General features: G+C 37.6%; 3 protein-coding genes across 5 annotated transcripts in view; 1 reads left to right on the top strand and 2 right to left on the bottom strand.

Moving 5' to 3' along the window:
• syt14a (synaptotagmin XIVa) overlaps positions 1-9,174 on the top strand; it is a 31,826-nt gene extending 22,652 nt beyond the window's left edge. For 2 of the 3 annotated variants that reach the window (XM_061062828.1, XM_061062830.1), the window contains 5 exons: positions 2,230-2,501; positions 2,589-3,038; positions 4,773-4,962; positions 6,506-6,562; positions 8,590-9,174. In XM_061062828.1, the coding sequence (XP_060918811.1) occupies positions 2,230-2,501; positions 2,589-3,038; positions 4,773-4,962; positions 6,506-6,562; positions 8,590-8,903 (1,283 nt within the window). In that variant the 3' untranslated portion in view covers positions 8,904-9,174. The remainder of the gene's footprint in view (positions 1-2,229; positions 2,502-2,588; positions 3,039-4,772; positions 4,963-6,505; positions 6,563-8,589) is intronic. The other variant, XM_061062829.1, reaches the window with a different exon arrangement.
• Positions 9,175-14,146: 4,972 nt separating this feature from the next.
• On the bottom strand, positions 14,147-21,531 carry gnmt (glycine N-methyltransferase). The gene is made up of 6 exons (XM_061062724.1): positions 21,212-21,531; positions 19,759-19,886; positions 19,490-19,603; positions 19,207-19,349; positions 18,430-18,551; positions 14,147-15,853 (listed from the first exon to the last, which is right to left on the bottom strand). The coding sequence occupies exons 1-6, from the start codon at positions 21,418-21,420 to the stop codon at positions 15,682-15,684; spliced, it is 888 nt and encodes a 295-aa protein (XP_060918707.1). The 5' UTR covers positions 21,421-21,531; the 3' UTR covers positions 14,147-15,681.
• Positions 21,532-23,160: 1,629 nt separating this feature from the next.
• Positions 23,161-25,974, bottom strand: LOC132993438 (thrombomodulin). Its single transcript, XM_061063285.1, has one exon. It carries the CDS (start codon positions 25,790-25,792, stop codon positions 24,671-24,673), a length of 1,122 nt encoding a protein of 373 aa, XP_060919268.1. The 5' UTR covers positions 25,793-25,974; the 3' UTR covers positions 23,161-24,670.
• Between the last annotated feature and the right edge of the window lie 72 nt (positions 25,975-26,046).

Consider the following 26,046-nt stretch of genomic DNA (forward strand, 5'->3'; position numbering starts at 1 on the left):
ATTTTGTCAAAGCCAATGACGCCTCATACCCAAATACTCCTCCTAACTCTAGAATCGACTCAATCATGGACATGACCACGAATCAGAAAGGCCTCATCTCAAAAATCTACACTGTAATATCCCAGCTCAGAGAAACTGTTGTGGACATTATTAAAAAAGACTGGGAGGAGGAACTTGGTAAACATGACAATGACTGGTGTAGTGTTTTATCCCGTGTGAATAACAACACGTCTTGTTCCAGACTTAATCTGATACAATTTAAGGTTGTCCATCGCTCCTATTTTATACTAACTCTAAACTCTCCAAAATCTACGCCCATGTCTCAGATACTTGTAATTGATGCCACATGTCAACAGCAAACATGACACATGTTTTGGTCCTGCATGGCTACTGGACAACTATTTCTTTAAACGTTGCCACAGTTTTAAACAGGTCATTGACACCATGTCCAAAAAAGGCTATTTTAGGAGTACTACCAGTTCATCAAATAATCAGTAGAAAAATAAAGGACTGTATTACCTTTGCATCTCTTTTAGCTCGTAGAAGAATATTATTGGAACGGAAGTCACCATTTCCCCCCAAAGCATGGCACTGGTTAAAGGACCTCATGATGTTCTTAAATCTGGAGAAAATGAAGTACAACTTGAGGAGATCATCTGAAACATTTGAATCTTATCTATCGCCCTGTGACCAATTCTATAACCAAATGAAAGACACTACAGCACAGTTGATGCTCTATATAAAAATGTGTGGGTACTTTGTAAGAAGGAAGGGACACTTATCATTGTGATATTGTTGTTTTTTTTGTTTTTTATCTGGTATGTATGTTATTGTAATTGATGTGTTCGTGTGTGTGTGCATATTTATCTACCGTTTGATATAGGGTGCACAAAAATGTTCTGCAGATGTTAAAGGAATAATAATAATACATTCTATTTGTATTGACTTTATATTTTTGGAAAAAAAATGTTAAGAGATTAAAAATAAAATGAAAAACAAATTTAATCAATAAAATAATAAATCATGGGTTTAAAAACAAGAAAGGCATCTCTGTATACTAAAAACACTAGCAGAAGGCTCTGTTAAAAAGGGTTTTAGAGCCCTTTTAAAAGCGTCAGCAGACTGTGGCGCCCTCAGCTGGTCGGGGAGAGCGTTCCACAGACTGGGAGCAGAAGGCCTGGTCTCCAATGGTGTGGAGTTTAGTCCTGGGGGGATGGAGGAGGTTGGTGTTTCCAGAGCGGAGGCTTAGTGTGGAGGATTGTGGGGTGAGGAGTTCTTTGAGGTAGGGTGGACATTTCCATGGGTGCACTGGTAGGTGAGAAGGGTGACTTTGTATGAGATGGGGAGCCAGTGTAGTGTCTGAAGGATGGGTGTGATGTGTTCATATTTACACACTCTCATCAAGATCCTAGCAGCGCTGTTCTGAACATGTTGGCGCTTCTGGAGGCTCTTGTTAGGGATCCTGATGAGGTGTGTGTTGCAGTAGTCCAGCCTGGAGGAGACAAAGGCGTGGACGAGTTTCTCAGCATCTGACAGGGAGAGTGGAACTCATAAGAACCAAGCCATACTTCATGTAGTAACTATAGGAATTAGTTTGTATGTACAAACTAATCTTGGAGATATTTGACAAGGTTTGTGAATCTTGACTTGTAATAGTACTTGTAAAAGTCAATGAATCAACAAAGTCAAAAGGCTTTAAAGTCAAAAATTTCTTCAACAAGAAATTTCACCCACATTACCAGAAGTTGACCCGCCAAACCGACGAAGTAGCTGACTAACGGGCGGCTGTGGCTCAGTTGGTAGAGCTCTCAACCGGAAAGTCAAGGGTTAGATCCCCAGCTGGGCAACATGTCCGATGTGTCCTTGGGCAAGACACTTAACCCCGAATTGCTCCCGCTGCTTCGGTGGCGGTGTATGAATGGCATTAGTGACTTCTGATGGATGATACTACATAGCGATCACTACCATCAGTGTGTGAAAGGGTATGAATGGGTGGGTGTGACATGTGGTGTAAAAGCGCTTTGAGTAGTCGGAAGACTAGAAAAGCACTATATAAGCTCAAGTCCATTTAACAGTGTAGTCAGAAGTGCAAGGTTGTTGGCGGGAAAAGAAGCAAAACCACAGTTTACTTTTGCAACATGGTTTGAATAATAAAATACCAAATGATACAAAAATATGTGAACTTTTCATGATTCTTGATCACTTTTCTGACTTCTCTACCAACCACAGCCAACTGCATTCAGAGGATGAGACAAACCCCCCCGTTGGATGAGCTTCAGCCACCTCCTTATCAGGATGAGAATGGCTCTCCGAGGATGTCCTGTACGCTGTCGGACCTGGGAGACGCTAAGTGTTATCTATCCTACACCAGCGGAAGTCCCCACTTGTCCTTTGGCAAATGCCCAAGTGAAGGCAGCGAATGCCATGAGACTGAGAGTTACCTCAACAAGGGCTATGAGGAGGATGTACCAAGTGACAGTACAGCTGTCCTCAGCCCAGAGGTAACTACAGAGTAGTAATAAAAGATATGGCTGGAGATGCATATTTTGGTGTATAATAAACATTGAACATCTCCTTTGTTTCTTTAGGACTTGTCAGCCAGTGGATCAGCCGCTCAGCTACCCAAAGCTTATGATCTAGATCCACTTGCAAAATATGGCACTCTGGATGTTGTGTTTGATTATGAATGTGAGGAGCAGCAGCTAGCAGTCACAATCATGGCAGTATCAGACCTTCCTTCCCTTAAACACACTGGAAACATCTCTTGGAAGGTCCATCTAGTGCTGCTGCCCACCAAGAAGCAGAGGGCATGGACAGGAATCCAGAGAGGCCCGTGTCCAATCTTCACAGAGACCTTCAGATTTAGCCATGTGGAGTCAGAGATGATTAGCAATTATGCCATCCGATTCCGTCTTTATAGTTTGCAGCGGATGAAAAAAGAGAAGGTGCTTGGGGAAAAGGTCTTTTACCTCACCAAGCTCAACCTTCAGGGCAGAATGTCCGTGCCCGTCATATTGGACCCATGCTGTGCTCTTCTGGTAAGTAGTTAGCAGATATTGGCTTTCAAGCCCTTTTGAAATACCTAACTATATGTTCTTCTACAGTACATTGACTGATTGTCTTTAATTGTTAGGATGTATGTTATGTAATATTAAATAACTAACAGGAAGATAATTGACCTGCTTTTTGAAAAGCGTCTCCAGATAACATTTGTTATGAATAGAGCTATACAAATAATGATTGATTGATTGATCTGCAGAATTACATTTATACAGCATATAACATAAATGTCCTGTTTTTACTAACCCACTTCTGCTCTTTGTTTTGTGGTTATCATCATTTCTATAATGAATATAGAAAGGAAATTGTGTTTTTTTTCCCTTTTCTAACAATAAAAATGTCATTTAAATAGATTTGAAATTCTAAAAAGCAAAGCAGCCTTTGAGTTGGGGCAAATCTCAAACTACAAAAAAGCCCACCTAAATACATCAAGGATTCTTTTAGATTGGTTTTGGCTAAAGAGCTGTTGGGAAACAGGCTTTTCCACCCTGAGATACAACTATACTGTAATCTTCCAGAACTATTATTATGTTGATGAATGGTATTACTACAGGGTGTTGGAGTTAAGCATTGCAGAGAATTACTTGTTTGATGGGGTTTGGTGTAAGTTTGGGCTTAAATAAGGTGGAGGGGAAAATCCTTTTTGACACAACCCTAAAGACAGTAATTCTTACCAACTTTTTAGCTAATATTAGCTCAAAGGGCCATTTCAGGCTTTTTAGAGTGGGATTGAGTAAGAGTTCTTTAAAAAGCCAAGATTCTACAGTCAACACTGCCCTGGTTTGGAGGAGCCGAGCAGAGTACTATACGAGTAGCCACGCTACAGTATGTACCACTGAGCAAGAGGTTCACGAGAAACGCACATTTAAGTCACTTAAAAAAATCCTACTTGTAAAACAAACCATAGATTTGATCAGACAGCCCACTTCTTTTGCAATATGTTTTTATCCAAACTCCGGTTTGGTGTTCCTGCGCATGTTGTGTGTGATGTAGTACACCTTAGATCAGATACAGGGTCTGAAGTGCTGTGAAAAACACAGACTGAAATCAAACTTAACTAGTCTTATGATAATGCATTCTTGGCTACTAAAACAAAGAGTGTCCAGTTAAACATCTTTGTCATGGCTAGCTGAGCTGAATGTTAACATCAACACCCCATTCAAAAAAACTCTAAAGCAGATATGTCTTTCAGTTGTTAATCGCATGTTTGGAGTTCCATGAATTTGCATTTGAAAATGTTTTTGTTAGGCGTTTATTGTCTTAAACGAGTGGTACGTAACTACCTTTTTGAATACAAACCTGCTTTTATTTTTAAATAAATAAGGAACTCTACATTTTGACATTAACTGATGCACGGAAAAAGGAACTTGTTACAGATTGAAAATTTAATGAAAATAGTTAAAGGCCCGCCCCCTAACCAATTTGTTTGTTTGGCAAGCAAATGTATTGTATAAATAATTGTAAATCCCAATGATCCCCCTTTGCAAATGGAGAAGATCTAGACCTACAGGTAGTAGCTCACAGGTGTAGCACACAGCTTCCACCTGTGTTATAATGCATTTAGAAAACTGCTTTTACAAATGATATTGAAAGTGTTATAAAATAGTAAGGGATAATACAATTATAAAACAATTATATAGATATTTCACAAAACAATAATGACCACGACATCTTTCAGTGAACACTTTTCTGCTTGTCTTCAACATTTTTAGGGTGGTGAATCGCAGGTCAGCCTTTCAGATATGACGTGCAGCGAAAGCGCCTCATCATTCCAGTCAGTTAGTCAGATTTCCACACCAGAGATCCTTGTTGGCCTGCTGTATAATGCCACAACAGGACGTCTCTCTGTTGAGGTCATCAAAGGTATCCATTTCAAAAATCTGGCTGCCAACAAGCCACCCAGTAAGTGTTTTTAAGCGTTTTAACTTTGTTACTTGCCAAAGGAGAAAAAAAGTGTTGAAATAATTTTGAGCTTGTTTCAGATGAGAGAAGGACGTTGGGCCTCACTCACTGCCTGTTCATGAGAACAAATTGTTCTTAAATCCTACCTACATACGTTTTAAGAAGAGTCTGGATTCACCAATATTTTCTTACGTGGGATTTGTTCTTAAAGGCTTTCTATGAAAATAACTCTGAGTCATGACTGTCTACAATGGGTGTAACACCCGAGTCCCACTGTCTGTGATGTTTTCAGAGTTTTCAGAGTCCTATCTTCACTTTGTTTACATCGCCAGGACGGCCGGCTGACTCCTCCCCTCGTGTATAAAAGTTGTTTAATTCTGGGACTAGAGAAAAGAAGAATAACATACTGTACTCACTGCTTAACTGTGTTTCTAGATCACGCTCATTTCAGGTAAATTTACATGCAGTGTGAAGATACGAGCATAATAAAGATCGCTAGCATTAGCATGCTAACACAGCAATGCAGCGCGAGTTGTTTTGGTTTCATGCTGGTGCTCAAGGGCGACATCTGCTGGATCAAAAAATCACATATAAAGACTTTAAGGAAGAACAGAAATGAGGAACACTTGAACATTTGAGTGCTGACAGGCTATAGCATTTAATTTAAATCTACAGTTGTATAATATTACAGGGTTTACATTAGTGTTTTGTTTCATAATTAATACAGTATTGAATCATTTTTTTGTGATCATACTAATCCGGGTTGTCTTACATGGCATACATTAATTATGTTTATTGCATCTTTTTTTTTCTTCCTGTGTAGCCATTACTGTACTCACACTGAAGAACAAATTAAAACAAATCTTACAAAGATATTGGTGAATGAGGCCCATTTAGCCTGTGGATAGGGATCTTGATAGCCTTAAATATATCTTGTGATCATAAGTCACTTTAGTAGCTTCAACAGCAACCAATAATGTTCTTTTAGAACAAACTTCTAAATATGTAGATTTTCCTTCTTCGACACATTAGTAAGCCATACAGACCTACTTCTACTTACACAGACCTACACTTCCAAATAATTAATAGTAATTGTAAATGGGAGTTAAGAACAAAAAGACTGTCTTATTAAAGATAAGTAGGATTAATATTGATGTGAAAGACATGACTTTACATATGAAGTCATTTAGTTTTTTATTCCTGAGAGGGTACAAACTGTCTAGTGTATCTCTGACTCAGTTGCAGATGAAGATAAACAAGATACTCTCATCTATCACAACTGCAGTTCCTGCCAGTCATTTCCCCTTTCTTTGATCCCTGGCTTGCTCCCTTTATCTCCTGGTCAGCCTCCTCAGTCACTTTGAAGGGATCAACTAAGCAAGTTCAAACAAAAAGGGATTCTTGTTGAACTTTGTGCTGCTTCTTTCGACCTCCTGATCCTGCATCTTCTGTTCTGTCTGCACATACAATGATCTCACCCTTAAACATTCTCAACATCTTGATCCATTGTTTTTTCTTACTGCTGTCCAATCCCTGTTGTCAGATGGGCTTTTCTGTTGTCTAAAACACTTGATAGGTGGACAGGTTTATATTATCAGAGGTGAGTCTCTGTCTCTGACATAAAGAAATGTGTGAATAACTGTTACATGATTTGTATTTTTAGACTATCTCCATGGATATAGTAAATGTTCAAGCACATTCCATTGCTTGACATTTGTGATTTATGTTTGTATCTTTTATAACTATTTAATCTACTTGATTTATTTGATCTGAGTTATTAGGATCTGTGACTCGTTCTCAAGTAACATTTGAAAATAATGATTAATAATTAATAAGAAAAGGATGTGGCAACCAAAGCAATAAGGAGAATACTAGCTATTGCTAAGAGTCACTGAGTGTTATGTGAGGAAAGTGGTCTTGAGAAGACTGGGAACAGGTGAGAACAGCTGTTCTGCCTATATAGGGAACAATATTAATGGATTAAATCTCTGCTAATGACCTGACTGTTGGGGCAAACAGCAACAATACAGTGTGAACATAACCCTTGTTAAATGCAGCTTGACATTTTTACACTTCAGTTCTGCATGATTTTAATAAAGCTATTTCTCCCCTTCTTTCAGATTTTATACTAACAGTCTCCTGGCTTCCGCTTCATATATAGCCAACAGATATGACAGTAGTATCCATCTTCTCCCCTAACCCATTGCAAAAAGCATTGTTTTGATTGGTTTTCCAAATTTCTTGTAAAAAGAAGTGATAAAAAACATAGCAATTAAATCACGCTTGCATTTTCCGTAGTTACTCTTTCAGACAAACTGAAATTCAATCCATGAAGATAGTTGCCTGTTGTAAATCCTGCTACCCTAATGTGTGTATGTACACAGTATGTCTTTTTTGCATGCAGCCCAGTAGCCACGCTCTGAAACCTGTGTTGTGTTTAATGTCAGTGATGCCTGGCTTGCACAGATTGGTCTGATTAATGGCTGATTACACCATCAGTCAATGTTGCACAGAATGTTATTTTAAATGTTAAACAGTACAAATCAGCATGCTGTAGGTGTATTTTGATTTTATTTTTGGTTCTTGCATACATAAAACAATGTCAGGCTTCTATGATTACAACACAATTATCTTAAAGTTGCTACAATGGTTACTGCTGTGGTTCTTCTATTCTTGAAGCCCTTTGATTCCCGACCTGGGGTCTAGGCCGCCCTAGGGAGGGTGCCAAAGGTCTTTAGTGGGGGCCGCTCTGAGGTTGTCAAAATCAGATTTGCCTTATCAACTTAAATCCTGAGCACACATACTGGTTGATTATGAATACCGGTAAGTCTTTTGGTGAGAGCACGTGTGGTTTAAGATGCCAAGGAAGGCATCCAGCGCCTGACATTATGTAAGAATTCTCATTTCATTCCTTATACTCTTTTCTTAAACAGGAATATCATCTGCATTATTATCGAGTGTGTTGGTAGATGTGGGATGAAACACGTGCCTCATTTACTTTAAGGAAATTGTGAATACCAAATTGATGGATGAAGACAGTGCTTTCGCTTGTCTTTTTGTGAATCAACACAGCCAATATGAAATATTCCTGAGGAACATATATATTATTTATGTTCTACATGTAAAAAGTTCATACCTTTGCTGTGAAGCACAAATGTGATTCACTAGTCGTGTATTGTGTTTTCATTCTTTAATTTGCATCTCTCTTAAATATGCAACATTTTTTTAACAAAGGGCATTTTGAAAATTTCTATGATGGAAAGTTCCTTAAAGTCAGAGAAAAGAATGGCTCCTGCAGTGCTTTCATGATGATATATTATCTGTTTTAAAAGAAGAACCTTATCCTCAATGCCCATGCAGAAGTAGGTCTAACTGCTTCTCTCCATCCCATACTCTATTTTAGACCTTTAGTGGATACATAGCAGCATAGTTTATTTACCTTGTACATCAACTTCAGAAGAAGAAATAGGCTGTGGGGAAAATGTGTGTGCAGCCGGTAGTAATGCTTATTTCAAAGATAATACACTAAAGAAACAAGGACTTTGCACAAATGCTCCATTACTAAAAATCAGTCTCCTGTCTACAAAAAAAACAAAGATCTAATTGTCTACTTTGCATGTTTCTTAGATACGTTTGTTAAACTGACCCTGCTGAACTCCATGGGCCACGAGATGTCCAAGTGTAAGACCTCCATCTGTCGGGGTCAGCCCAACCCGACTTACAAAGAGACATTCATCTTCCAGGTGGCTCTTTTCCAGCTTTCCGATGTCACACTCATCTTTTCTGTCTACAACAAGCGCAGCATGAAGCGCAAGGAAATGATTGGCTGGATTTCGCTTGGACTCAACAGCTCCGGAGAGGAGGAGCTAGCCCACTGGACTCAGATGAAGGAATCTAAAGGACAGCAGGTTTGTCGCTGGCACAGCTTGTTGAAGTCCTAGCAAAAGAAAACGAAGAGAATGATATGTATAGGATAACTACTCAGAGCAATAGATAGAGGAAGGAGACACATGTCCAGGGTGTCAATAAAAGGACAGCCAGAACTACAGTAAGTCTGCAGTCAGAGTTGTCCATGTTGGCATTGCATCAGTATTGCATATTGATTTGACGTTCAGCTTACGATGTGATGTCCCTGTAACAATCTTCAAATTTCTATCGCGAGCACTTTTATCTTTTAAACTTGTTGAGCTGGGACTGCTGCCAAGATTCTCCACAAAAAAAACGACCCCTCTTCTACTTTTCTGCCTGTTTGCAATACATTTTAGACTTAACTTTAGGTTTAAGGGAAGTTTTCTTTTAGAATCTAGATCTAGGAAAAGAACGAGCGTATACATAGATATTTTCTTCTCTGTCATTCACTGCAACCAATTGTTAAAGGTCTTTAAAATCTATTTGTCCTACATGTAGAATAAGGTTATGACAGCTTGTGTCACATGAGAGATGTCTATATGTGTGTTTTAGCTCCATGTACTTCTCACTGTTTTAATGTGGGGAATGTTTCACATATCACTTCTGTAGGACGGAGGTGGGGCTTAAACAACTATTTTGGGTTCATGAGCATTTATAGTAACTTTTTTTTACGATCACTGCTCATGCACCCAACTTATTATGTATTGGTCCAAATGATTTCTGTATTTGGGGCTAGAAACAAAAATATGCAAATACCTTCGGAATAAATTTATTAAACAAGTCAAATCAAAATGTATAGATAGTGTTGCAGTTTGTATAAGTTGACTTTACTAGATCAAAATATGTATGCCAATTCATATAATTGATCAGTTCCATTCAACAATGAAGGGGTGTTTGAAGCTTTTATAACTTTTTTATGTTGGATAGGTTTGTTGGATATAGGACCAAATTATGATGAACTCACTTTAGTCTGCACTGCCAAAGAAATACCACCACTCAGTTTATGAAAAGAAATCAACTTTCATCATTTTTGACACTTTAGTCTAGAATATGACATTAGAGTGAAGGGGCCAGATTCACAAACATTTTCTTAATAAAAAAGTTAGGAAGTTCTTAAGAATGTTCTTAAGTGTAATTCCTGATTGAACTTCTCAGATGCTGTAGGACAGGCATATATATATTTATATATATATATATAACAGGCATATGCCTATTCCTATACATGGGGTGTAACATCATTGACTAAAGGACTGAAATGTTATTTCAATACATTATAATAAGAATGTTTGTCAACATTATTGCTGTAGAAAACAGTTGGGTCATTTTTTTATTGACAACCATATTTATGATTTACTTAAATAAATAACTGAGTAAACATTAGTTAGTTGCTTTGGGTAAAGTAAAATTAGTTTAAAATGAACTGTCAAATGTGCTAGCTTCTTTTCAGGAGTACCAGAGACATGAGACTTACACCAAAAACAACAAGCTAACATTAATGATTAATGTAAAGACACATTTTGTAAAACTGAAAAACAAAACTGATTGTCTAAAATGGGTTTAAATGTAATCATTTAGAGGCTTACCTTTCCACTCCAACATTTTTAGGACAAGTGTAGTGTGATCTTAAAATGAAGAAGAAAATTAGGAAGAAATTTAAGGAACTTTGTTTTCAAGAATCTTCTTTATTCTGAAGTTTTTCTTAGGAAGAAACATAAGAAGAAAGTTAAGTAATAAATACAAACTTTTTTCAAGAATATGAATATTTTGAATTTTTGTCTTAAGACTGAAGTTAAGAAGAAATCATTACTTAAGAAGTTTCTTTTCTTAAGAAGGTTTTGTGATACCGGCCCCAGTTCAGGATTTTAGAGGTCAAATAACACTGGAATGTCACATGACTGACTTGCTGAGATATGCTTTATATTAAAGTTTGTGGTTGTAAAGGTGGTGTGATGGAGCTTGCATGAAGTCCATCCTCTACTAAATTGCATTTCATAGAAACTTCAGTATCTCTTGATAATAATTTTCTTGCGATACACCACAGCAGTAAAGCAAAAATGTTAAAAGAAAAAAATACCTTTTTACTGACTTCTGCCTATACTCTGGTGCTTTTAAGTGATATAGCTGAACGTACAGAAGCCTTTTAATTTCACTTCATTGATAAGTGAACTGGTTCAAAAAGACAGACCTGCATCCATCAAATTTCTAAAACACACCTCTGATTGAGACAGGATGTTGTGCAGCACCAATCAGGCTGAAATAAGGGAATTCAGATGTTTTCATGAAAGACAAACTGGAAGGTTGTTTAGAGGAGAATGGATTGTATTGTTATCTGTGGCCACTTTCACATTTCATTTTATTCATAGAAGAATATACATCTTCACAGTGCCTGTGGTTATGGTGAAACATAGCTCTGTTTACAAAGTGAATGTGTGTGTGTGGAGTGAGAATGAGAGGTGACTTGAATTTCTTGTTGCATATGCCAATCCTTATCCTTATCTATTTGATTGTTTTGACATATTGTTTTCTTTTCTTATCATTTTTATTGTTTTATATCTGTAATGGTAAAAATGTATGTTACATAGTGAATCCTATAATTAGTAATTTATGGATCGCTTGCAACTACTGTTTACATTTTGTTTTGTTTGTTTTTTTGTTTTATGGAAATAAACTAGCACATTTATGTCTTGTAAAAGTAGCTGCAGTCCTCTTTACCTCCCCTTATTGAAAATAAGAGAAGGGTGTGCTGGAGACTGGGTCAGCTATCTGAGAAAGATGCTTTTAAATTGGTGTGTAACAAAAGCACAGCCTTTACAGCACAATTGTGAAAAACAACATTCTTAATACCTTGATACCTTGACAATGGATCCATGATACATGGGGGAACTTCTCATAAAGCTGAGCATGGTAAAAATAAAAAGAATCCACCTTTGAAAATCATGTGTCTTGAGATCAACCTGAATAAATAGATTTTATTTTAATAATTAAATTCTTATTCTCACCATTCCACAACCTGTAGGAAAAAAGAAAGATGTTGCTGATTGAAAATAGTGAATGGAACATGATGAGCTCATTAAAGTATGCTTCTGATGGCTGCTCCATTGTCATGACAACCTACTGAAGAGATGAACTCAGTTATTTATGTGATACATGCGTCACTTGTTTTTCTGTTTATAAAAAAACAGGTCATGCTACAGAAATAAGGCTATATTACAAGCAACTTAATAAGTCAATATAAGATTAAGTCAAGTAATTTTACTTTAAAATCAAGTAACTTCATGAAGTACATATAAAAAACTGGTTCATGTTCAATAATCCCCAGCACTTTGTTTTAATCTGTATTTAGATTCCACCATGTTATACTTCTAAGGCTTTTGAAATGTTTAGTTGTCAATGCTATAGCAACTATAGCTGTAAATGGGTGAGATTTATTATTTGAATGTTGAAACTACCTTTTTCATGGAGGGCATATGTGCCTTACTGTTCTTTACTCAGCCGACTCGTGTCACAGTGTCTTAATTCTGTAAATCTACTTTGATTCTGTATTTCCGGCTGAGGTTGATTTATAAGAATGGTTTATGATAGATAAAATTTACATGTGATAATGTTGTTTAAAAATAACTTTTAAAACATGGCTGCGTGTGGCTGTTTTTTCTTTGCACTCAAATGGCCCACACTAGTTGTGATTTTACTTATATTTGTCTTGTGCACTTTTACTTTAAGGTTTTGGACTAGCATGTTTTGAATTATACATTCAACTCTGTTCTGTGACGGTAAATAAAATCCTTTCACTTCACCATCACCCATTCAACCAGGTAAGTATTACTCACATCACTGCTTCTATTTATTTGGAAAATCTGAATTAAAGAACAATAGCTACAACATTAGTGTTTGAAACCACACTACCTGCAACACAGAGATTGACTTGTTGGTACAAGGGAAGGCTTATTCTTTTTGTTTTTAATTCTCCTGTGTACTGAACCGTTGTTTAATATATTTATTCATTGTCAAAAAAAAAAATTTTCCAGTAGGTTTTTGTCCCACTTTGCAGAAACTTGTGAATTTACACCTTTAAGCTAGATCTTTGAGTTGTTGGCTAGTTTTTGCAGTTGTAAAAAAAAGACATTACATAATTATATTATTATTATTATTATTATTATTATCATTGTGCAGCCCTCGTGCTTGACTTGTACCTATACCAACCTTGTGGTAATCCTAGGTGAACATCCAGACCCCATCCAAATGTGAAAATGACGTGTCATCAAACTCATCTGTGTTCTCTCTGTTTCTGCTTTACCCTACGTCTGCTTCTCACTGGATTATCTGCTCTGACTCAGTACCAGCTGCTTCCATCACCTCAGTTATTACATCATGGGGCAGGACTCCTAATAGTATAATGTTTTTATTACATTATAGAGTGAGTCAATCATTTATGGATTAAAGGGAATATTGCATATGTATATATATATATGTATATATATATATATATATATACATATATTTATATATATATATGTATACATATATACTTCAATTTCTGCAGAAAAGCTGCAAGTTGTGAAGCCATTCTTTGTTCGCAGAAAACAACATTTTGGAGAACTCTGACAGTTGTATAATCTTGACATGTTTTGTGACCTAAACGTTTTCTTTAACCTCTGGTAAGTTTACCTCTTACCTTCGTTCATTTTCAATAACACTGAAAGAATGGGGTTGTTCTAAAAGTTTGGACCATCGCATCAAAATCGTTTTCTCCAATCATCAGTACAAAATAATATTTCCGCATTAAACACATTTCAAATTCTTCTACTATGTGTAATATTTTTGTCTTCATAATTAACCTCTTAATGTCTTGTGTGTTATCGTCTCACTTTCATCACTTTTAGAGAACAGAAGACTATCAATGACTTGGGCAACATCAATCAAACATAAATACCATAGACTGTATATAGATGTATAAACTAAAGGTCCAAAGTGTTAGAACAGTGAAGCCAAATCATGATTTTACACTATTTTATAAATAGATAACAATTTCTTCATTCGCTTGTCTCTCCTGATTGAAGTGAAAGTTATGCATCAAAATGAACCGAGGAATCAAAGTCTTAGGATCTGGTGCAGACACCTACAGCTAGGCAACTCTAATTAATATGACATACAGCAAATTACAAACAAGTACTTCTACATAGGAGTGTTAAAACCAAATCATTTAAAAATGAAGGCCTATAAAAAAAACTTTTTCTCTGTCAATTGTAAGCAAAAATGTACAACAAAAACAGACCACTGTATTTTTATAGGCTTCATGCAAATGATCAACATTTTCCCATGTCCAATTTTATTTGAATTTGCAACATTACAAATCTGTTCTAAAATTGTTTCAAATCTCAAACCCACTCCCACAGTCTATCGTCTGCTGGCACAACATTTGAAAGCTAGACAAATTCAAGTTAAGGCAAACAGGAAGGGTGCTAAAAGTATTTGAATTTGAATTTTTTTATTTTAATAGGGACAATTCAATTTAACATAATTTCAATACAAAGCATGAAACTTATTTTTCATTCTTTCATTCAGATGGAAAAAAAAACTTCTAATTTGGTGTCTGAGCACAACATATGTGGAACTGGATAACACCGTCAAAGTTATTGTGTGTAATGTACCTCTCTCATCGTTTGAACATTTCCTTTACTACTCTTTGGTTAATCTCTCAGGTAGATCCTGCAGGAGGAGGCAGCGTTTAAGGACCATCTGCCTGTAACAGGTCCCTTGGTGGTAGCTACCAGAACATGTACGGGCAGTTTGTGGCTCAAATGAAAAATTGTGTGGTGCAATGTGTGTCTTCATCACAGCACACAACACAATACCCAAGAAAAAAAAACAACTTAAATGAAACTAATAAAGGAAAATAATTGTGAAAATGAAACTCAACTATTAGAAGACGCCTTAAGAAGAAGCTCAACACATGTTTTCTTCTTTTTCCGCTTAAGAGAGGTCAGAGGTTATTGAGCTCTAAAACTGAAATATTTGTTGAGGTAAACAACTCCGAGGCGGATTCAGGCGTGACAACCTGTAACGTTAGTGAGCTGGTTCTTGGAAAGTATTATCTGAACAAACTACCATAGATGATTTATCTACGTTTTTAAGACTTGTGTGGTAAACTTAAAAATACAATTGTCTAAGAATAAACTGGCAATCCATCTAAGTCTGCCATCATGGGTAATATCACTAATGCACATTGTCAAGTTGTAAGTCTAAGTTCAGAAGAGCAGAGAGAGAATAGAGAGCAGGAAACATACAGCACATTTAGAAGATACAAGTTATGAGAGAAACTATGATCCAATACATTTGCTTTATATTTTTCAAACTAGGTTTTCTGTTGTATTACATCTCTCTTTTGATTGTCTGCTCATTTCTTTATATGGGACCAAAATGGCTTCATTTACGCACACAGCACTTTCAAACATTATGGAACATTAAGCTCATTTTATGAATTTTTACTGCGCTATCAAAAAAAAAAGCAATTGAAAAATAATCCTTGTATTTTCATAAAGCCAGCTATAAGGATGTTTTAAAGGGCTTTAATATTTATCCTCAATAAAGGTAAAGTATTAAAAAAAGATACATTTGATGAAAATCTGATTTTCTGGCATCCTGAAAAAGATTATTGCTTCTTTTCTTCTTTTTTTTTTACAAGCAACCTGTGGGGTACATTCTAAAACACTTTATTTGAAAACCATTTTACAAAGATTGGGGAACTGTAGAAGCATGATGAGACCCTGAGAGCTTTTTATTGGTCTAGCTGTGTGTTGGTGAATTTGGCGCTCAAGCTGTCTTCTTACAGACATGGATGAAGTAGCACGGGGCCTGGGTCTGCTCAGGGACATATGTCTTAAAATCCCCGTAGACACTGTGCTCCATTTTGCTGTGGAAGGCCTCTTTCAGCAAACTTTTGAAGCTTTCCAGGCAATGAGGATAATAGGACAGACGGAATTTACTGTGGAAGACAAACAAAGGATGCACACATTAGAATTCCTCCAAACAACAACAGGTAGTTCTGTTGAACCATTTTTTGAATTGATTATTGCTTTACACGATTATCATACTGGGTCTCTACAGACCCTTCAGCTGTTTCAAACAACTGCAGCACTCGTACTGACAAAAGTGGCAATGGCCCCCTCTATATCATAAATTGTAATGACCATCTATAATTAAGTCTATTTTTAAACAAAGATTTCTTCCAAAAAAAAATATTTTCCTCATCTTGGTTTCCAAGTGCTTTCCTATTGGTGGATTGGTGTTGGATCTCTATAAATAATATACAAAGAATACAGTCTAGACCTGGGGCCCGTTTCAGAAAGAAGGTTGAACAAACCCTCAGTCTAACTCTGAGCTCTGAGCTCTGAGCTGATTTACTCTCAGGTGGGAAACTCTGAGTTTTTGGTTCCAGATCAGCAGATTTAAGTTAAATCAACTCTGAGTAGGTCCACTGGGTGTTCAGCGTGTGCACCACGATGATAAAAGAAAACATGAATGGAGCCCCGATACTACGATTCACCATGGCAACAGGTGACAAAAAAAGATCCTCCCACTTTATCCCTCTCTAAATATAACAAGGCTTCACCTTCATGCAGACATACAGAGAATATGAACAGATTCTAAGAAGTAACACTGCTGAAGCGACAAAGGAGAGAGAAGAGGGATAAGACAGAGCCCTGCTCGTGTAGTCTATTCTATTATCTTTAGAATTATTATATTTGAGTCAAAACTGGTGGAATGGTGTTTAACCTGAAATGTATCTTCATTAAGATACGATCCAGCAGCTCAAAATGAATACAAGAACAAAGGTATTTCCATTTGACATAAACACTGAATGAAGTTGACTTTATTTAATGTGCATGAGGCCTACAGCCTAACTTCATGCTGCTTTCACACGTCCTCTCATCTGTATCACGCGTGACTTCATAAAAGAAGGAGGAAATGAAATGTTGTTTCTGGCTCTGAAAGAGGGAGGAGATGGAGAGAACCTGCTCCCGACCTGGGGCCTGTACTATGAAGCAGGATTTGAGGGTAGTGAGGTCACTTCAGGGTTAACCCTGGGTTTTCAATCCTACGAAGATCTTTCACTTCTTACCTGGGTATATCGCCACGGTAACTAACACTGCACACATAACCTGCTCCGGAGCTGATGGAGAGGGGGGAGGACACTTCATGTGTCCCCTATGATTTTACATTATAGTCGTAAAGTGAATGATTATTTTGAACTGATATCATCCTTCATCCTTCAACAGAGACTTAAAAAAAAGCAGCGCTGGAGCCTTTGAGTTGTGTTTTTATGATGTTAAATGACAAATATCTTCTGATGTCTTTGAATTATATCTTTATATTAATGTTTATTGTCTCCATGCCGCTCTGTCTGTTATCATCAGAGCTGAAATATAACTTCTCAAACTGTTATACTCGCCACATGAAAGAGTGGGAGCAACACATCCAGTTAAGAGAAGAAACAGGAGTTATTATCGTCTTTTTCAAGGTGAACTAACGACAGGAAAAATATAATAAGCCGTAGTTTGCACATTAATAGGAAGTTGTCCGTCTGTAACTTCAGTCTCTGGGAGTCTGTTTGTTTGAAACATCTTTATATTCTTAATAATTTGTTCAGAGTTAGATATGATCAGTGGTGTAGTGCAGGGTATACAGATTATACCTACTTATTGTTCAGTCTCCATAGGGAGACTTCTAAATCTCCTCTGATTTACACCATTGACTGATTGACAATATTCAGAATGCTGCATTTTTTCTTAGGATGGTGAAGGGATGACCCTCCTTACTCTGTCTCTAATACGCACTAACTAAATATGTTCATAACAGAGGCTGTTGATCCTCTGTTGGACGGGACTATTAAAGAAAAACATTGTGGGTAAAAATGAGTGTACATACTACTTTTGGCACCATTACACCGCTGGATATGTAGATCTGCTGACGGCAGACGCAGTTATGATTGTGATAGGTTAGATGAAGCTACCTCCGCCCCTTTTATGTGAACGCGCTCTTGGAAACTCGGGGGAACTTATCAGGTTGATAACCAGCTTCATATGACTGTTAATCAGGGTCTCTTATGTTAGGGTTAGTGTATCCAGATAACCCAAAGGTACCCTGGGTATGTTGAACTCAAGTCGTAGTACAGGCCCCAGGTTAGGTTCACAGACTCCGTTACCATAGTAACTGACTCAGAGCTAGAGTTACCCCTCTTTCTCGGGTTTGACTGACTTCCCTTTCTGAAACGGAAAGCCCAGAGATTCCCTCGATTCAGGGTTAACAGACTGTGTTTGCACTAAACCTGCTTACTGAACGGGCCATGAAATAACCTGTGTTATGATTTGTTGTTAATTACATAACAAAATGATAAATCCATCATTCAATCAAGCCATCAAATTCTAAAATGATTGTTTTCTGCATACTGTCCGACACTGGTAATTAGGAGAGGGTGTTATATTTGTTATTTCATGTTGAACAGTCGTATCATAAAAGGAGACCATGAAAAGTGTTATCCTATACTGCTGTTGACTTTACCTGACTTCAGGAAGATTGTGGAGCACGGCCTTTGGAACATGGATGGTGTAATCCAGAGTGATCATATGGGGCTTATTGTTGACCCACAGCACAGAGGTGGAGATGTCCTGAGTTAGATCACTCTGAAACACACACACACACATGCAGTGACAGTGGAAAACATAGTGGATAGTATAAGACAGAAAAACACTTCTCAAAGCGTCTCCTCTTCCATCAGTAAAAGAAAAGAGAACTACACCATGGGATTAAACAAAGGATAGCTCTCACTTGTTATTGAGCAGGCTCTGTGTGTAGGGGAACATGAGGAACGTAGGATTTAGCTCATGGCAAGTCCATTGCATGAATATTTCCTTCTGTATTTATTGTCTGAGATGTCATACACTGAAATGATTTAACCTTCACAAAAATATGAGAGGCAACTCTGTATTGCCAAGAACTTAAGAGTACTAAGCAGGCGGCTGACACTCGTACAACATTTGGAAACTAGAATGGAAAAGGCAGTTGGTAGAGTCGTTGTCTCTCAACTGGAAGGACGAGGGTTCGATCCCCAGCTGGGCAACATGTCCGATGTGTCCTTGGGCAAGACACTTAACCTTGAATTGCTCCCTCAGCTTCAGTGGTGGTGTATGAATGGGATTAGTTACTTCTGATGGATGATACTACATAGTGATCACTACCATCAATGTGTGAAAGGGTGGGTGTGAAACAATTCATCTGCATGTCAATTTGCACTGCCTCTAACAAACTATCTCTATCCCCATTCAGATATGGGAGTACCTTATAGTAGATGTTTTTGCCTTGTGGTGCCCGGCCAGTCTCCAGGATGTAGTCATAGTTGCGGTGGTCGATGATCAGGATGCCACCCGGTCTGACCATACTAGCAATGTTCTGTAGGGCCAACTTTTGGTCACTCTGGTCCCCTGAGAGCAATACAACATCATGTAGAGGATTATTTACAATAAAAACACTCTTCAGTTAAATGACTTAGCTTGAAGAAGTACAACTATAGGAAGATGAATGATGTACTTTAGTTGGATCGGGTCTGAGACTTTGTCTTTACCTTTAAAGTCCGGTAAGTGGGCAAATGAGTTGCCCAGGCAGATAACAGCATCAAAGCCATCCCCTGGTTTCTGAATATCTTCTGGTAACGTCAACCAGTTGGCCTCTTCAATAACTGAGAGGAAAGCAGAGAAGAAAACAGAAAATAAATCACAGTCATCGATGAACACTACACAAGTTGAAGTTCAGTGTATTATCAGATGTCAAATAAAGAAGATGTACTTTATTAATGCGAGAGGAAAGTTAATTAACCACATGGAAATGCCTTACCCCACTGGTCAAAAGCTGCTTCTTTTCGTCTCTCCCATCTTGACTTAAGTGCATACTTAAGCATTTTATCGCTGGCATCCACGCTCACCATATTAAAACCCTCCTCCACCAACATGATGGAGTCAACTCTACAGAAGAAAAAAATAGATATTCTTAGCTTTAAAGTTCACATAAAGAAAGCCTCTTATGATAGCATGTCTTATTACAAGATAAGTGATTCACACCTTTCTTAAAAGTTTAGCCATGGTGAATTTTTAAACTTTATTTTGAAGGAGTAGTTTGTTTACTTGCAAGTAAGCAACAAATAACTCAGAAACAGAACCACTGAAAAGCTTGCACATTTAGAAAGCCAAAAATAGTGAGGCTATTTGAAACCTCATTCAGCTGGTTACTGAGACATACTATGGAATGTGGTCAGAGTCTATGTGCTCACTACACCTCCATAGCAGACCAACAGGAACAACATTTACTTTCACAACAAAAGAGGATTGCACTGTTCATGAGGGGAGGTTATGATAAAGACTAGCACTGTTTTTTAACAGAACAGTCATTTCTTGAATCTACTGTGTGAGATTAGGATAATTTAATAATATAAAGTATTAAAAAAGGTGTGTTTTTGTGTGAGTTCAGTGAGTGTCCTTGCTGCTTTCCCTAAACAAAGATACACTATCAGCAGAGGTCAACAGGGTGCAGGGAACCAGTCAAAACTAACCACATGCAACCGCCAACCATTTTATTAACCTCCTCAAATGTGTTACAACCATTGAACCACTAGCTATGATACACCTGGGTCAGATGCACCTGAGCAAAAACCAGACCAAAAGAGCCAAATGAGTTGTAATGTAAAAAGGTTTAAGCTCTAGGACTCATATTGCTGCTGGAGGTAGGACAGTGCAACTCTGCATTTCCATTCACTAGGCCTGCACTCCAGCCTAATCCAGGTTTTTGTCCAGGGTCAGCAGATTGACATTCCAGGATATTCAAATTACCCTGATTATTTACTAAATACAACTAATTGTAGTGATGTTTTATCATAGCACCTGATAAATATTAGGGCAATTTCAGAAGGTCTATGGGACAACGTGAAATGAACTGATTCATGCATCTTTTATTTAGTTATTGCTCCATCAAGTCCAAGATATTTTACAGTTGAGAGATTCACATTAATAGTCAAGCCTCTTAACATGGCGCTGCATGGGTTAATCATTATGTATTTTCTTATTTGTACGTAGGGCACAGGTTGCATATGATAGGCTATACTACCGTGGTTTCTTTAATACTCGATTTGACACTTCTTTAAAATGAACCACACAGTGTGTTTACATGAAGTGGTGCATGATCAGATACTGTAAATAAGCTCCATTTGGCTTGTCTGTTGTTGGTGAGACGTGCTGCCACGCCTGCACAGTCTAGTCTGAGTCACAGTCTGCCCACCCACACGGATCCACATTACCCAGTTCCGCACGCCACGTCCAGCACTCTCCGCACCCCGTGTTCTTTGAGCAAAGACACCACCCAGCTTTTGTATTCCTGCGTCCTGCTCTGCGTGTCTCCGATGTACAGCTCCCACACTTTGGCTGCTTTGCCGTCGGCATACTGATCAGGAAGACCCTCAGCGGCCACCCCGAGAGATCGGGTCCTGAACACGCTGTCCACAGACATGCTGCTTCTGTTTACAAAGGAGATTCAAAAGGAAATGAGCAGGATGGCTATTGTAGGCTAAATGTGTTTCACACCAGCTACAGGACTTGTCTCCACATGCTAGTGCAGATGTTGGTTCTTATTTATCGGAGCAACGAAAGGGAGGGGGGGGGGGGAGGGGGGCAAACTTTAACCCAATGACGCTCCAGTATTTCCTGACGCCTTCTTTCTGATAGGATGGGCTGTTGGTAGAGCCCTGCTTCCGTGTTTACGCTGCCAGACGTATCTGACGTTAAAAGACGTTTGTTTTAACCACACATAAGCTCCTCGGATCATCACTTGTTAAAGTTATAACAGTCAGAATAAGTTTTGAAGAAATGTAAGGGCTATTATCCAAACGGGTCAAAGTCGTTATTTCAATCTATAGTTTTATCACAGAGCAGCAGCCTGTACGAACATTAGGAAGGTGGAGGATCTTGTAAAGTTATCTACTTTAGGAGACTTTAGATTCCACAAATAAGGAATAGGAATCTTTAGGCATGACAATATTCTATTGCTATAATAAGTAGCCTGCAGGACCTGAAAAGATACTGCAGATACTGAACAACACTGGCTTGGAGAAATGAGTCTGTTTTGTGCTCTTCTGATACAACCTTTCAAATCTAATATTGTATACGACCTTATCCTTGAACAATTACGACTTCAGTCTCGAAATGTTAAGAACTTTCTTTGTTTAAAATAGCCTCTTCCATCGTTATTATCAGTTTAATGCATAGACATAATCATCAGTGATTCAAGTTTGTCCTTATTGAATCGTTTAGGATTTTTTTTTTTATAGGCCTATGTCCCTGTTTTTGTTTCCTCCCTAAAAGTGAACTCCTCCTGTTGTGATTGGCTATTACTCCACAAAGATCAAACCAGCTGATGTGAGGTAATGTCAGTCAGAACCGGTGCTATCAAGGTCAGGAGCACTCACCACTCACCTGTCTTATCAACAGGCCTTCAGTACTCATGATATCTGTCCAAGCTACATACAAATACACGACTTTGTGTACCTTAAACTTATAGGCTGGCAGGGTAATAAGGAGCATTTTCACTTTTTAAACTGTCATTTCCTGTTTTAATCAGCTCTTTCTTTCAATTTAATTATTGTCATAAGAAAATTATTGTCTGAGAAAGTGTGCTGAATTGTAAAAGACAGAAATCAATGTCAACAAGAATCAGTTTTTTTTAGAAATCCAGTAGCATGCATCCAATCAGTCTGAACAGGGCTACAGCGTAGCATACACAAGTATCATAAGGTGGGAATAAGTACCCACAAAGCCTTGAAATAATACTGGTGCTGCTGTGTTCTATGAAATAGGAACGATAGAAAAGGTATTTTAGGATTTAGATAATTCAATAAGCAAGGAAGCGCTTTCTTTCTAAATGCTTTTCTCGGTAAAATGACTCCAAAGATATGAAGGTACCACTGCCCAGCACATAGGCATTGCTGAATATAAGATTTTCAAAAATTAAAATAGCAACTTGATAAATTGTTCATCAGCACCATTCATTCTATTGGATAATTAACTGAATCCACCATATCAAAACGCAGCATAAACTGAAGTGACTACAGGTGAGACTCAGCGTGCACAGTATGAAAATACATCCTGAAGGTTTGGCATTTAACACAAGGTTTTAAAAGTACAAGTTACTTATTAACTTTAAACTGTAAAAGTGAATACCTTTTTTACCTAGGACATTAATGACTATCTGAGCTATAATTCAAAGTTTTATTAATTAACAACATGGTTATATTATACAGTACGTTTGTTTTTTCCTTTTGCAGAAGAAATAAAAAATATGACTTATCTTCATAAAAAGAACAGAGGTGTTATTGAAAACATTTTGGATGGTTAGATTCTTTTTAATGTTGCTGCCTAACTTACACAAGACTGAAGTTATTGTGCTCGGTCCTAAACACTTCAGAAATATTTTTTTTTAGAAAATGCAAAAATAAAAAAAGAGAGAATGATATACTGTAATGATATAACTGTCCAAGATAGCATCAGCCTGGCATCCAGCACCCAGCTGTTATGGAGTTCTATTTGATCAAGATATGTCCTTTAACTCACACAAAACTCAACTTTCAAGAACAGCCTATTTTCACCTTTGTAATATATCTAAGATCAGGCATATCTCCTCGCATAATGATGCAGAAAAACTAGTTCACGCATTTGTTACCTCCAGGTTGGATTATTGTAATTCTCTTTAACCAGGGTGCCGGATTGAGTCTCTAAAGACTCTTCAACTAGTCCAGAACACAGCAGCTCGTGTACTGACTTCTCTGCACTGGCTCCTTAAAAAATCCAGAAGAGAATTGTAACTCTTCATGTGTAAAGCTCACCATCTTATCTTAAATAATGAAAAAGATTTGTCAGGTCATGGTGATGCCATGTGTGACTTGTGTTGCTGGTTCTTCCCCCTGTCCTGTAATGTGTTTATATGAACACCAGGTGGCACTTTAACAATACGAATGATGATGACAATGAATGATTGAAAAATTTAGGTTTGAATTCCACCACAAATAAGTTGAAAAGGAATAAAATAAAACATCAATTCACACATGGTCTTCAAAACTCCTATAGGATACATGAACGATTGCAAACAATGTCTTAACTAAAGTAACATAAAGAAACTGCACTTTAATGAGCTATATTCTTTTGCTTAGATTTCCATTTTGGAGTGAATTGTCAGTTTAACCCCATCAATCTGTTCAGACTCATATACTCAAACGTACATTAATACTCATGAAACATAAATCAATGTCATGAATTGAGAAGAGTTCAAACTATAGACTACCAAGCAATATATCAAAAAGTAAACTCTCACCTCCACCTGTGACAAAAACATCATGCAAATGTTTCCAATACTGTAATGTTCCAAAAAAGGTGTTCCTGAAAACAATTACAGTCCTTATATTTCAACCCAATTGTCTCAGAAAATTCAAGTTTGAACTTATGTTTGATGACACATTTTCCCTTTACTGCTTCTTCTTACCGTGAATATACAGGGTACAGGCACTGAGTGGCCTATTTCCTCTCCTACAAGAACTTGATAGCTGAAATTCCAAATGATATAATAATGAATTAATACAAGTACAAGTACTAATACAAAAGCTGGATACAAAAGTTCAGAATGTATACTCATTCCCTTTTGTAGTGAAGCCTTCTGAGAAATGTAAAGTCAAAATGAAAATGGTAAAGGGAACAGCAGGTGGTATTTCTTTTCAACACTCTATATTGTCCTCAGGGGTCATAGATGCTTGATTTAAGTTCTGTTCTCTGCCCCTCTGATGCTTAACTGCATAGAACCTAATGACAATAACAAACCCAACTACAGCCAAAACTAGTAAAATCCATATCCAGAGGAAACCACCAGCAGCAACAGAAGAATCCTTAGACGTATTATTATTGGCAGCTGGTTTGGCAGATCCTATGGCGATAGGAGTTGTGACCAAAAGATCTTTATCGTACGCTGCTTTGATGCATTTGACTTGATCTTTCAGTACATATCCTTCTCGACAGGAACAAACAAAACTTCCAAAAGTATTTTTACAATCTTGAGCACACCAGTCCATTGAACATTCATTAATGTCCTCACAAACGTTCTCCGTCAGAAGAAGATATCCGTCAGGACAGGAACATGTGTCTTTCTCACATATTGCAGGACATTTCTCTTGTCCACAATACATTTTGCATTGCCTGGGGTCATTGCTGTCCTGGATATATCCCTCGAAACAAAAACATCTATACCCGCCTTGTACTTCTTTGCAGACGTGTTGACAAGGGCCAACCGAGCAGCCTTTAGAGCTTTTGAAAACAGATCGATCTGATATTTTCTGCATTTTGCATGAATCTTTGTGCTTCATTTTGCATAGATACCCATCAGTCATTTCAGTGCACAACCTCTCCATCAACCTTCGGTTATTAGAAAGAGACACACAGTGTTGGGAGCAGACTCTAAAACTGTCATTCCAGGTACAGACAGATGGAATAAAGCTGCTTTTACTACCAGAGGTCCACTCATAACCTCTTAGTGGAGCTGATAGGTTGCTGCAGGCGCCATCTGGTAAACAGAGTCCGATCCAGAAGTTTCCATACAATTCTTGAACCAATATGTTGAGGATGTTCTCATCTGTCTCAGTCTGAAATGTCATCAGTTCTCCATTCCTTTCATGGCAAGCTTCCTTGGCTGTTTTAAAGTCCACCCTTTCTTGGTTTAAAGAAATGCACTCACTCCCAGTACAAAAAGGTCTACATGTGCCTACCTGCTCCTGGCAAAACCCTGTCTCAAGAAAAAAGAAAACAATCTTCACTGGCAAAAACACTGTCAGTTGCAAGTAGGTCATGATGTCTTGAACAAGTGACTTACAATGTTGGTTAAAAAAAGTTATGGAGAATTTAGAGTCAGTGGGGATCTACTCCGGAAGCAACACCCCAAAGCACAATGACAAGAGAGGAAGGAAATGAGATAAAGCTGGACGGCCTTGTTTCCATGGTTTCCATGTTTCCAACATTCAGCAGGATGCCAACAAAGAAACAACAACTTTTTCAAACTCAAAACATTTATTTTGGTTTAATCTAAGAGCTTGACATACATATA

The sequence above is a fragment of the Labrus mixtus genome, chromosome 18 (assembly GCF_963584025.1).
Source record: "Labrus mixtus chromosome 18, fLabMix1.1, whole genome shotgun sequence".
NCBI classification, from domain to species: Eukaryota; Metazoa; Chordata; class Actinopteri; order Labriformes; family Labridae; genus Labrus; species Labrus mixtus.

Bases quoted from the DNA above. Each gene is read 5' to 3' on its own strand.
- gnmt (XM_061062724.1), bottom strand. From the start codon at position 21,420: ATGTCTGTGGACAGCGTGTTCAGGACCCGATCTCTCGGGGTGGCCGCT. The intron at 19,350-19,489 runs GTAAAGACAAAG...TATTGCTCTCAG, and splicing joins CCACTTACCGGACTTTAAAG to GGGACCAGAGTGACCAAAAG. The intron at 15,854-18,429 runs GTAAAGTCAACA...TGTCTTCCACAG, and splicing joins CACAATCTTCCTGAAGTCAG to TAAATTCCGTCTGTCCTATT.
- LOC132993438 (XM_061063285.1), bottom strand. From the start codon at position 25,792: ATGACCTACTTGCAACTGACAGTGTTTTTGCCAGTGAAGATTGTTTTC.